Source organism: Andrographis paniculata, unplaced genomic scaffold, assembly GCF_009805555.1.
Source record: "Andrographis paniculata isolate CXL003 unplaced genomic scaffold, ASM980555v1 Contig12END, whole genome shotgun sequence".
In the NCBI taxonomy this organism is placed as follows: domain Eukaryota; kingdom Viridiplantae; phylum Streptophyta; class Magnoliopsida; order Lamiales; family Acanthaceae; genus Andrographis; species Andrographis paniculata.
The window spans coordinates 4,122,784-4,137,132 of record NW_026137402.1 but is presented as its reverse complement, the minus strand read 5'-3'; the positions used below and the strand labels follow the sequence as shown (position 1 = coordinate 4,137,132).

Here is a 14,349-nt window from a genome sequence, read left to right as displayed (position 1 = left end):
TTATACTCTTTTGAAGTTTGATTTATTTATATGTTTGATAGAATAATGTTGTTTTCTTTGAGTGTGATATTGTTTGAATGAAATAATTTTTATTTGAAAAAATATGAATATAAATATTTCTATTTGAAATAACGTAGGATATAAAAATTTGATTTTATACTCTTACGATTTGCCATTAGCTCTATGCTCATTTGTTGGAATTGTGCCTAAAAATTGTGTGTATCGAACTAACACACCTTGTAATTTATCACCCATGAGAATTATTAAGCTTTGTTCTTTCTATATTTCTTTTCACGCGTTTTCCTAAAAAACAATAATACATTATATATATTCATTATTTTTATATTGCATACACAATATATTTCATATAAAAAAAAAAAATTCTTTCCAACAATCTAACAAAACAAAAACACCATATATATATATATATATATATATATATTGAGAGTTAAGATTTAATAAACACACTTCACAAACAACTTAAAAAATTATAAAGAGTGCAAATTTGATTTTAGACCATGTTGTGATTTTATTCTATGTGTCATCAACAAATAAAACTAACACCTAAGTGCCCAAAACAAAGAAAATTTAACAAAATCTTAAAACAATATTAATCATAAGTAAACAGGGTTATTAAATTGAACACTAACTCCTGTTAGGGTCTATTTCAAACTCCAACTACGAAGACGATCGACGACTCTTTCCGCGGTGGACTCTTCTCGACGGTGGCAGCGGCTAGAGACTTCTCGGGTGAACTAGCAGCGAACACCGGCGGACAACAGCAACTCTGACAATTGAACAGCGACTTCTGGAGACTCGACAAGAACGATTGAGGAAACTATTTTGTTGGGTCAGTTTACGACTTGATGACTCACTTAGGAACTAACCCATCCACCTCCAAACAAACCCCAAAATTACGGACGACAAACAACCGAAAAACCTAACGCCTAATCTACGCACCAAAGAACCCAAGAACACTCAGAACTCTTTAAGAATGAGACTTACCGAAGAAGTTGAAGAGAAGATAGGTTGGTACAGCTGTTAAACGAACCGAGCCGTTCGCGAACTCGGTTTGGTTAAAGCTTGTTCGCGAATGTTAACGAGTCGAGCCGAATAATATAAACAGACTCGTTTAGTTAATGAACGAGCCCGAGCTTGGTTCGCGAACGTTCGCTTAAATAATATATTTATTATAAATATTATATATACATATAAAATTATAATTTATAAATAAATAAAATATTAATTTAAAATATATAAATAAAATAATTTTAAATTTTCTTTTTAATTTATATATAAATTAAAAGAAGTGAGGCAAACGAGCTCGAACGAACTCGAATGAGCTTAAACGAACCGAATACGAACACGAGCTGAAACAACAAAAATTCTTAACATGCCGAGTTCGAATACTACGAACGAGTTCCAAAGCTTAACGAACGAACATAACCTTATTTGTGAACGTTAACGAACATTTAAAATATGGCTCGACTCAGCTCGACTCGACTCGACTCGACTCGTTAACAACTCTATAGGTTGGCAAATAACGAAGGAGAAGAAACTCCCATCCTACACAAGAGAATAGCAAGAAGCAACATAAGACAAACACATACACAGAATGATCGATAGAAGGAGGAAGGACATTATATAGAGCGGATCTAAGTCAAAAAGTGTTTCGGGTTGGATCCGGATCAAAAGATTTGGATTGCGGGTTGGGTGGGTCTGGCTAATGTATTGTCGGTATAATATTATTTTAATAGTAACGATAATCTTATATCAGCATCGTAACTACTGATCACTTCAGTAAGAGTGTTGATTGAAAATTTATAAGCACTATGCTGATTGCTCCAATCAGCACATGAAAATATAACATAATTTTATAAAATATTAGTATGTGTTGTCCTTTCTATTTTATATATCTCTTGTATATTCATATTTAATCTATTGTTATATATATATATATATATTTATATATGTATATATTATTGTTTTATTAATATCTATTTTTTTTTAATAATAATAATAATCAAGAAAAGTGAATCAAATTAACCCATTGATTACAACAACATGGTAGCTAATGGTATTCTTTTAATACCTAAATATTGTTCACGATTTTTCCAATTAATATATTATTTTCCATAACTTGGTAATATTCAAATTTTTAAAAAAGTAAAACAAAATAAAATCTATTTGGACAATAATGCCCCTATGGCGCCGGCGATGAGGGTGGTGGGATCTCCTAGAACTGCAGATATGACAAATTGCAAGGCGAGCGCGGCCACCTCGCAACATTTGCGTGCTTTTCCCTTTTTACCCCTCTGCCGCCGGTGGTTGTGCTTTGCCAACGTGGCACTCAGTGACGTGGCACCGGCGTGGGTGTGGGTGTAGGTGCTCCCCCACGCACCGTAGTATATCTCCTGCCAACTCTCGACCAACATTTCCTTGACGCACGCCACGTGGAAGTTGTACTTCTTGCACGATGACCTGTAGCTCCAACTCCGCCCTTTTCGTCCACACCTATTTTAATTAATTCTAATTTATTAATTCATACTCTAAAAATATTCTACTAATTTATTTATTTATTTTTTTTTTTTTTCTTACCAAAGATTTTCGGTTTTATTATTTGTATTATGCATGTGTCTGTGAACTTTCGGATTAAATTTTACTATTTTAATTTTTTTTTAAAATAATATCATATTGAATATCTAATTTTTATTTATTATATTATATTAAAAATTAATTTTACATTCAAATTTTAACATTAATATATATTTATGAGTTCATCAAATCAAAAAAATTTCTCACAATTATCAATATATAATATTTATATTATATTCTTTAACGAGAATCAATAATTTAATACAAAATTTTATTTTTTATTTTTTTATTACCAACACAATTCTTCATATTTCACATATAAATAAATAAATAATAAATAATATCAAACTAAAACACTAAACAAACAATTCATTATATCAAACAATTATTTCAATTTAAAATTTTACCAATTTAAAACTCAAAAGTAAAATCCCATAAACAATATACGTTAGTTTGTGATTTTCAAAATCATATATTATTATATTAATTTTATTTATCAAAGCATCAAATTAATTATTATTTTTCTTTTAAATATTATACTAAAAATTAAATTTACAGTAAAAATATCATATTAATGTATATTTATTCTATATAAAATAATTATTTTAATTTTACCGTTACAAACTCAGAATCAACTCCCATGACCCAATGAATCTTTGAACCTTTCAAATTAAAAATAATACTTTATCGGTCATTAAATTTTATTTTTATTTGATCGAACACGAATTTATTTTTTTTAAAAAAAAAGTGAATAAAAATAGATTTTTTTTTCTTTTATAGTAAAAAAAAATATATTAAAAAAAAGAATAAATTTAGACGACAACAAGAAATAAAAACAAATTTAAATGATATAATAAAAAGTTGGAATTAACATAATATGTTTGAAGGATATTTTTGTCAATTTCCTACTATTTACTTATTTTTTTGACAAAAATATTAAATTAAATTATTATTATATATTATATTATATTAAAATTAATTTTTATGTATTTGTATTTTATTTATATCATATTCACACTAATAACGATTCAAAAAAAAAAAAAACTTCTATCGATAAAACAATAAGGTGATGGAGGAGGAGGGAAAGGATAAAATGACATGCCTGTGACAGGAGGCGGCGACTTTCTTATACAAGTAGAGCTTAATGTCACCGTCATGGAGGAGCATCGGCAGCTTGGCGCAGCAGGGATGGAGGTCGAACCCGCAAGACTTGCAGTGGTAAACAAACCCCGCCACGTCCTTCTGGCACGCGTTGCAGAAACGCGCCACCTGCCCCGCCGGCCGCGTCAGGAACTGGAACGAGCATTTCGTGTAGAACGGGTGTGCGATCGACGCCGACGGTACGGCGCAGTGCGTGTGCAGGTCGTAATTGCACGCGCCGCCGCCGCCGGAGCACTTGTACCGGGAGCCGATCCCGGGCTCCTTGCAGCCGTCGCAGGTGAAAGGATCCTCCGAGTACTCGAACTTGAGGCTGTGCTGCGGATGGCTGAAATGGCAGATTTCGTTGTATTTCATGATATTAATTGATTAGTTACAGAAATTAGGGTTTGGTTTTGTTGGGAGGGAGAGGATTGATTGATTAATCGATAATGTTGGATGGATGAGGAATTTAAGGATATGTACGTGTGGTGTTTGGTTGGCTTTACTTTGAAGCGATTGGGGATTTGTTCTTTCAGGAGTACAATTCTGCAAATCCATCCATACATGCCATGCCATGTCTCTAGCTTAGCTTGAAGAAGAAGAAGAAGCTGACTGGATATTGGGAAGTCCCGGGATTTGAGCGCCCATCGATTTGCTACCTTAGGTTTGTAGGATCATCGGTCCTGGATTCATCTGGTGTGGGGGGTCCCTGGAGCTTTCGTAAAAAAAGAAATTACAGTTATTTTTCATCGGAGGCTTTGGTACGTTTGTTTTGGGGATTTGGTTTGAATTTGAACCATAAAAATTTTGATTTTTAAAATAGTTTTATGATGTGATATAGATAGATAATATATTTTATTAAAAATATAAAATTGATTTTTAGTATAATAAAATAATAAAAATAGATATTTGATTGGATTTTTTTAGGTAAAAAATTTGATAAATAATAACAATTTTTATAAAGTTTGATAAAAATATACAATTTTGTTTGGCTGTGTGAATATTTTTATAAGAAAAAATAGTAAGTACTCCCTCGATCCTAATTCAAATGGCATTTGAAATTTTGTAATAGATTAATAAATAATAATAATATTTTATTGATTAGTGAAGGTATATAAGATGATTTTGATATTTTTTAATTTATGTATAAATTAATTGCATTGTATATATAATATTATTTTTGTAATTTATGTAAAAGTTAGATGATATTTTTGATATTAATGTGTAATTATTTTTATTCTAATATAATAACGAAAATTGATATATTTTTTTTACATACATCTATGGTAGAAAGAGTGTTTTTCAGATAAGACGAATGAAATATATTTTTATTACAAACCATAAGAACCGAATAATATAGTAATTCTGATTTAAATAAAAAAAAAATACATCTGCTATTATTAAACAGGGTTGTATTCTATGTAATATGGTCGTTCGATCCGACTTAGATGCCACCTCAACGTTACTTATAGTCACGTTAGCACGGTCGTTAAAATTTGTAAAGTAAAACAAAAATAATGAATTTATTTTTGTGTGTAAAGTTTTGATAATTCTTTTAGTGGAACAAACAATAAATAAATAAATAAATAATTGAGTTTAAATGAGGCTGATAATGATTTTTTCTCGAATAATAATAATAATAATAATAATTGACATCACCCGTGGAATATATGCATAGTGACACACAAATATATCTTACTACAAATTAAGTTTACAAATAATCATTAACAAAATTATCCATTTATTTTTTAAAAAATAAAATAAAATAAAAATTTGGAATTGGGAAAAAGAGAAAAATGAATGGAATAAATTCTATGGTCAAATCGTTGGTAAAAATTGCATTATTCCTTTTTCCCCATAAAAGAAATTCCAATTAGTTGCTTAACCACCTTTAATATGCTTTTTATCTTCAAATATAACAATAACATATCTACTTTTACTATTCATATCTTACTTTACTTCTATGTATTATTATTATTATTATTATTAATTAATTAAATTTAATCAAAAAGCCATCACCACAATAAATTTTAAATTTTGTCTTTTTAATGAATGTAATATTTTATATGAAAAATAATTTTTTTTTTTTTTTATTATTTTAAGAAGCTGAAATTAAATTTCAAAAAGAGCAAATCCTAATTATATTATACTTCAATAATCTCTTTTGTAATTAATATATGTTTTGCCATCAAGAATGTATTATTTCTTATTTAATTAGGTCATTCAATGGAGATTTTTTCTATATATTTACAACATAATTTTTGTTTTTTTTTTTTTTTTTTTTTTTTAAAAAAAAAAGTTACTAGTTCAATAGTTTTTCTATTACATGATTCAATACTTGAATTTATTATTCAACAATTTTTTTTTACCGTCGAATACGTAAGTGTTCATTAGATTTACAAAATGGTTTAACAAATTTATATGTGTATAAATGGGATCATTTTATCTTACTTAATTGTTTTTTACGAGTGTATTAATTTATTTTATCTTTTAAATTTCGTACAAAAAAAATAAATGAATACTCTACTTTGTACGGAGAGAATATTTTTTAATAATTCAACAATGTGCTTTTATTTTGTCCCTTTAACAACACAATTCTAACACATATTTCATTCTATTTTGTGTGTATAATAATATTAAAAAAAGGTTGCACGTGACACTCATTATTATTATTATTATTATTATTATTATTATTAATACCTTTAGGTAAAATTTGTATTAAAATATTTTTATATTTAAATTGTAGTTGATAAAAAATTAATGTCTATTGAATTTGAAATATTGCCATGTGTGTTTAATTTGAAATATTGCAAGATCTAACATGGACTAACAACTTAGAAATTAATTTCTAACACCAAATAATTGTAGATTTAATTTTTTAAATAAATTTACAAAGATATATTGGGTTTTGGTTGCAATGTGATCTTTTAAATGGATTATACTATATAGAATTGTTTTTATACAAATTTCAATTAAAAGACCAAAATAATAAATAATACCACACAAAAAACTAAAAAAAAAACTATCCATAATAATAATAATAATAATAAACTTTGAAAATCAATTCCTAGTGTATTGAAAAAAAGTAAATAAATTAAAATTTAAAATGAGATTTAATATATATATATATATATATGTTTCTTAGCTTAGAAAATGAGTGAAAAGGAGAGTAGGCAAAGAAAAGGCTTAGGCAAATCTTGCAAGAAATACATGCAAACCCTTTTAAACTTTGTGTTTCTTCCTTCACATTCTATTTCCTTTTTTTTTATTTATTTATTTATTTATTATTAAGCGTCCATCACCGTCGCCGTCGCCGTCGCCGTCGCCGTCGCCGTCGCCGTAAACAGTGTGTGTTAGTTTAGTTTTTTATATTTTTAGGTGTTTTTGTTTTTGATGTATAAAGAATCATGAATGTATTATTATAAGAGATAATATTTTGTTTATTTTTATCAATTTTTATTGTTATATATATATATATATATTTTTGTATATTATTAAAGTGGATCGATCATAAAATATCACATTAAAATTTTATTTAAATAAAAATTTAAACCAAAATATCAAAGTATTTGATGCCAACCCTTTCGCCTCATTCACCAATTAAGTTTCGGGAAGTTTTGATATATTATTATAATTAATATTTTTTGAAAAAGTATACTATTTATGTCATTTAAATTTTACAAAAATATTTTTATTTTTTACGTAAAAAATATCATTTTTCTATTTTTTTTTCTTACAAAATAATTGTCACCTCATTTAATTTGATCAAGGCTTTGCTTATGTTTATATTTTTTTTCTTTAAAAAATTGATATTATTTATTAATAATATTTGTTTTTATTTGAGAAATATACCATCATTTTTTTCTATAGTCGGAAGATTTTGACTTTAATTTTATTATTTTTATTTTTAAAAAAATATTAAATTAATTTTTTTTATTATATTACACAAAAATTTATTTTTATATTCCCTCTGTCTCATAACAAAGTATCCATTTTTTCATTTTAGTCTGGTATCTATTTCTTTTTTTAGTATCTGTACTGTCTACCTAACATTACAAATACCCTTACAACTTATAATATATTACACAAATGTCATTATCTTTATATCACACATATTAATAAGGTTATTTTAGTCATTTCTACTTTATTTCTACTATATCTCAATATAATACTAATATTTCTAAAATTACGTGAAAAAACAAATAAATATTTATTTATAAAACAGATAAAATATTTAAAATATTGAGTTTATACTTATTTATATAGCATTAAATAATTATTTTAATTTAAATTTTACCAATCCAAAATGTAAAATCATTTGATTTGACAATCTAGACCAACATGAATCTGATTCTCTCTCTATCTCTTCTATGTCCCTCTTTTTGCCATTTTTTCTTTTTATTTTTTAATTTTTATTTTTTTAATATATATATATATTTTTTTTTGTAAGAAATAACTATTGGGGATGTATTCAAAGGGCAATATTATCAATAAATATATAAATAATGTATGTATGTATGTATGTGTGTGTAATTATTCCATAGGTAATTAATTCTAATTCACATTCTGATTCTAAAGAAAGACAATAATGAAGGAATCTTGCAATAAGGCATATATGTATATATATATATCTATATCTAATTTAGGCTTGTCCTTTTCTATGTCAATCCATAATTTAACTTTACTTTTATTACATTTTTTAAATCATGGTTCAAAATTTTTTGTTCCATTTAGTCAAGAGATTTTTTAAGAGTTTTAGAATTTTAAAATTTTAAAAATAATAAAAAGTTATTATTTTATATGATGAAAAAAAAAAGTATATATTAATGCGATATTTTAAAGAATAAAATAATATTAAAGTTTCTGAAATTACCATGTAAACCGAACTCTTTGTTATTAAATAAATATTAAAAAACTATATTATATTATTGTGTTGATTTATATGAGATGAAATTTTTTAAAATGTCATTGGGTTTGGTTTTTATTTGAATTTTAGGGTGGGTTTGAATTTTGTTATTTTTTTTGTGTTTGGGTTTGACTGGGGTTTGGGGAATTTTGATGTGTATTGATTTGATGGATAATGAATAAAATAATATAAATATGTATTAAATTTAATCGATAAAATTTATATTGTATATATTTTTTCCTCTATAATTATAATAAATATTAAATTATATTTTAATTTTTTTTAAAAAATAATAAAAAATAAAATAAAATCTGTTGCAGCTTGTCGGCTAAACCGTGAACAACTCCAAATTTAAAATTTTTACTGTGCAAATACTTTGGAATTAAAGAAACTGACGCTGATAAATTAAAAATAAGCATTGAGATAAATTAATAATTAAGTGGGGAAACCAAATATATAATAATAATAATAATAATAATAATAATAATAATAATAAATAATAATAAGACTATTTAGATGAAACAATCCTAAATACTCCCTCAGTCCCAGTAGAGTTGTCTTATTTTTTTTTATTCTCGTCAGTTCCAAAATAATTATTTTGTTTCTTTATTTAGAAATTGTAGTCTCCATTTTATAACAAAATTATTCGTACTTTTTCAAACTATCCATAATTATTACTCTAACCCACGTTTTTTAATTATTCAAAAAGCAATGGTATTTTAGTATTTTACTTTCTACTTTATACCCACTTTCAATTAAATATTATTATTTTTTAATTATCGTGTCCATTTTCAATAAAACATCTTTTTTTTTTTTGGACGGAGAGAATAATAAATAAGATACTTGTGGAATACAAAAAATATATAAATGTGATTTTTATTGTATCAGCACATGAAATTAATCTATAGAATAAATTATATATATTAATATAATATAAATATAAAATATAAATTTACAGTAAATAATAATAGTTCACGTAACACATTCTATTATAGATTTATATAAAAAAATTATTTTAATACAAGACACCTCTAAAAATATAAACTAAGTAACACATTATAACTATGTATATAAAATATGTTGCATTAATACAAATTATTTGTTAATAGAATATATTTCGTTTGTTGTCAGCACAATGATTGTAATTCGATCAATATGGTAATAATTTCCTATTATAAAAGAATGCAGTAATATATTTTATTTAATTTTTTTTTAAGAAAAAATTTCTTAATTAATGAGTGGATTAATTAAGAAGGAAATAATCATATTAGATAAAATTGACCATTTTCTTCTTAAAAATATACCGAACAATTTATAGGTGATCATTCGAATTTTCGGACCAATGCGAATCGAACCGAAATAATCGAAATCCGAAATCCAAAAATTCGTAATTCGAACTGAAAAATTCGAACCAAACCGAAAAATTCGAAATTCTAAATATTTTTATTATTATTTTTTAAATTTTTAAATTTTCTTTTATATTTTATTATTATTTTATAATATTAAATATATATTATATATAAATTAAATATATTAAAATATAATTAATAAATTTGAGTTTTTTATATTAAAATATACTATTTTCTAATAAAATATTAAATATGTATAATAAAAAATATATTAAAATGTTATATTTCCGATTTCGGATTGGTTCTGAATTTAAGTATACCGATACCGATCCGATCCAATTCGAACAAAAATTCGAAATTTGTTAAAAATTCAATCCGATCCAATCCGAAAAATCCGAACCAAATTTTAAATTTCGATTTGGTTCGAATTGAATTTTCGGATTTCGAATATTTTGCTAACCCCTACCCAACATTGAAATTAAACAAAAAAAAACAATGAAATTAAACAAAAAACAATGGAGTGAGAGTCATTATTATTTTATTTTTTCATTTAGTCAATCTACAATATATATTTTCATTTTTCTTTCTAAAAAAAATAAATATTTTATTTGCATAATAGCAAATCGAACACGCACATACATATAAATATATTAAAATTTAAAATGTTGAATTGGGCCTTTCATTTTGAGTGAGAGTTTATCAATTTTGGGCTTTAGATAGATCGGTTATTTGTTGAATTGGGCCTCTCATTTTGAATTGTTTGTCTACTCTCATAATTGTTATACATTTTTTAGAATTTTCAAAATTATACATAATTAAAATATCATATTAAAATATTCTCTCCGTCAGTTCAAAGTACCATTTTTATCATTTTTCGTCTGTTTTATTTCAAAATATTCATTTCCTATTTTAGTAAAAAACTAATCATACAACAATATTAAAATACCTTTTTTAACTTTTACCTAAATTACAAACATACCATTACGCATATAATTACTTTTTACTCAAAGAGCAAAAATGTCAAAATCTCTTATATACTAAACAAAAATTCAAATCACCTCTCCGTTTCAAATCAATTCCAAATCATACCAAACCAACCCTAATTTTTTAAGTTTAATTGATATAATAATTATAATAGATATTTAAAAAAAAATTACATTAATAATTTTTATATTTAGATAAATTATTTGTAAAAATACTAAAACTCTAAAATTACAAGTATAAATTTGAATTATTTATAATAAATTATTAGTGTAATTGAGAGTGACGGGATGGAAGCTGTGGGCTTATTGAAAATAATTCAGCCCAGATGGATATTATTCCTCAGGTCAAAATTACACTCGTTTCTTTAATCTATTTTATTTTACTGCAATTTATTAACGAAAATAATTATACTACAATGCTAAACCAAATCTAAATTATATAAATTAATTACTCTCTGCTTGCTCATAAAAATAAAAAATAAAAAAATAAAAAAAAAATTATTAAAAAATAATTGTTGTTTAAATATTTTTTAAGAAAAAAAATTAATAATAGTTTTAATATAATTAAATATATCAATTTTAATTTCAATATAAAAAAATTCATCAACTCTAATCACATTATAAATAATTTTAATCAATTTTGCTTTCATCGTTCAAAAATTAATGAAAATTTGTGAAGTAGACGTAACGGGTTGACGTGACAGCCGATCGGAAAACAATATACCAATGTACAATTATACACGTTCATGTGTCACACAGTCGTATATCTTTATGTTTTGATCTAAAATTATATTTTTTAGTTATATAATTTTTTGGAAAAAATATATATATTGAATTTAAAATAGTTGAAATAATTACAATGGAAAAAATCAATAGTAACTTCAATATAATTAAATTGTATCAATTTTAGTTATAAAATAACAAATATATCCGATGTATTTTTTGGAAAATTTCGCAATATAACAAAAAATAATTAAATAAAAAAAGAAAAATATACGGCCGTGTGATAATATAAGCATGTATAATTGTATACGGATGTGTAGTTATCAACCCATTACGTTCATGTCAGCAATTTTCGCTAATTGTTAAACGATGAAACCAAAATTGATTAAAATTGTTTATAATGATGACTAAAATTGGTGAATCTTTTATATTGTAACCAAACTTGATACTCTCTTCGTCCCAACTAATTTGTTCACTTTAGCTGGACACGGAATTTTAAGTATTACGTAATTACTAAATAAATAATAAATGTATTAGTAAAAATAAGTATATATTAAGATTAATATTAATATTAAGATGACTAAATAGTTTAATTAAAATAAAACAATTATAAATGATAGAATTTTAAAATGAGGTTAAAGTATATAATTATATTTTTAAAAAATGACAAATAATATGGAACAGACCGAAATATAAAAAATTGACAAATTATATGAGAAATAAAAAGTACATTTTAATTGCATTGAAACTACTATTAATTTTTTCCTTATTTTTTATTATAAAAAAAAACAAATAATAATAATTATTATCGATATTTTTAATAATTCGTACTCAAACATTTGAACACAAAATTCAAATGATTATATTTTAACGGTACAAAATGCATGTTTTAGAATCTCCCAAGCAAGTCTACATGGAAATAAATATATTTTTTATTAATATTAAAAATATTCTTACTATTTACAATGTATAAAATAAATGTTATTATTTTTATATCAACAATACTAATAATATTATTTTAGTATTTTCTACTTTACTCATACCATATTTTAATATAATATTAATATTACTAAAAACTTCGTGCAAAAAATAAACGAATAGATAAATAAGAGACAAAGGAGTATATATTAGTATAAATTTAATTTTATACTCTTTTCTTTTACAATCTATCTATTCATTTCTTATTTTGCATGAGTATTTTATAGACAAGTGGTACAATAAAATAAAATGTTTTTTAGTCTTAATTTCATTAGATAAGTAGTAACTTACTTTTCAATGATATATTATAAATATATTGCGTAAAATATAAAAAAAATTTATATTTAAATAAATTTTACAATTAGTTAGAAAAAAAATAAACAGATTGATTTAAAAATTAATTTTACATTAAAATTTCATCTTAAAAATTGCTATATGATTAATCTATGTTAATTTTAGAAGTGATATGTGGGCACACGTGGGAATATTTCACCACCAAAAGACGACTATGAATTAAAAATAGAATCACTTCCATATAAGGCTTACTTAACAATCAAAGTGATAATAAATATAACGCATAAGTAGGGATGACATACCGTACCGAAAATATCTGTCGATACCGATATCGTATCGAACTTTTCTATATGACAAAAATACATACCGGTGCCATATCGAAAGTTTCAATATATCGAATTTTGATATACCAAAATTTTCGGTACGGTACCGGTATATACCGTTTATACCGAAAATTTTAATTTCAGTACGATACCGGTATATATCGCTTATATCGAAAATTTTGATTTCGGTAGATACCGGTATATACCAAAAATATAATTTTAAATTTCAAAATAATTAAAAATAATAATAAATATCACTATTCTCTATCACAAAAATATTATGAAAAAATCGATAAACTTTCAATAGTTTACATATTTTTTGTTATGATTTAAGAAAAAATTAATAATTATTATTTATATTAATAATTACATTATTTAATAAAAATAATATCAGTACTGTATCATACCGAAATACCGAACTCTCTGAAAATTAATACCTGTACCGAAATTTTTGATATTTTCAACACGATACGGTACGATAAGTCAATGTTTCGGTATATTCTGTAGATTTCTACATTCCTACACATAAGACTAAAATACATTTGTTTATTTTTTATTAAATCGTAATATTTAATATACTTTTAAAATTGTTTCATTGATGCAAATATATATATATATATTACACAAGTTTGTTTGTTTAATTTTTTTTTTCCCACGATTTTTAATATATTATATTATCTTAGAAAAGTCGATATCTTAATATTAAATACTCTCTTCGTCCAATTGAAAAATTATTATTTTTTATTTTCGTCCGTTTAAAAAAAAATGTTACTATTTCATAATTAAATAATTATACTACTTACTTAACATAATAAATATCATTTCAAGTTACAATATATTACACAAATATAGTATACAATACTACTATGGGTATTTTTATTTTTTTTCACTACAATCTAATGTATAATATTAATATTAAAAAATTACATTAAAAAAAATAAACAAAAATCTTTCAATGAGACAGAAAAAATATTATTTTTTTATATTACCGACATAATTTTTTTTATATATCACATCAGAAAAATTATTTAAATCAAAATACTAAACAATCCGAATAT

At 24.2% G+C, this 14,349-nt stretch overlaps 1 protein-coding gene across 1 annotated transcript; it reads right to left on the bottom strand.

Annotated features, from left to right (window-relative positions):
* Window positions 1-2,039: 2,039 nt before the first annotated feature.
* LOC127255094 (uncharacterized) lies at window positions 2,040-4,245 on the bottom strand. The gene is made up of 2 exons (XM_051280475.1): window positions 3,698-4,245; window positions 2,040-2,514 (listed from the first exon to the last, which is right to left on the bottom strand). The coding sequence occupies exons 1-2, from the start codon at window positions 4,108-4,110 to the stop codon at window positions 2,184-2,186; spliced, it is 744 nt and encodes a 247-aa protein (XP_051136432.1). The 5' UTR covers window positions 4,111-4,245; the 3' UTR covers window positions 2,040-2,183.
* Window positions 4,246-14,349: the final 10,104 nt, after the last annotated feature.

Coding starts and splice junctions, on each gene's coding strand:
- LOC127255094 (XM_051280475.1), bottom strand. CDS start 4,110: ATGAAATACAACGAAATCTGCCATTTCAGCCATCCGCAGCACAGCCTC. Junction 2,515..3,697: donor GTCGCCGCCTCCTGTCACAG/GCATGTCATTTT, acceptor TAATTAAAATAG/GTGTGGACGAAAAGGGCGGA.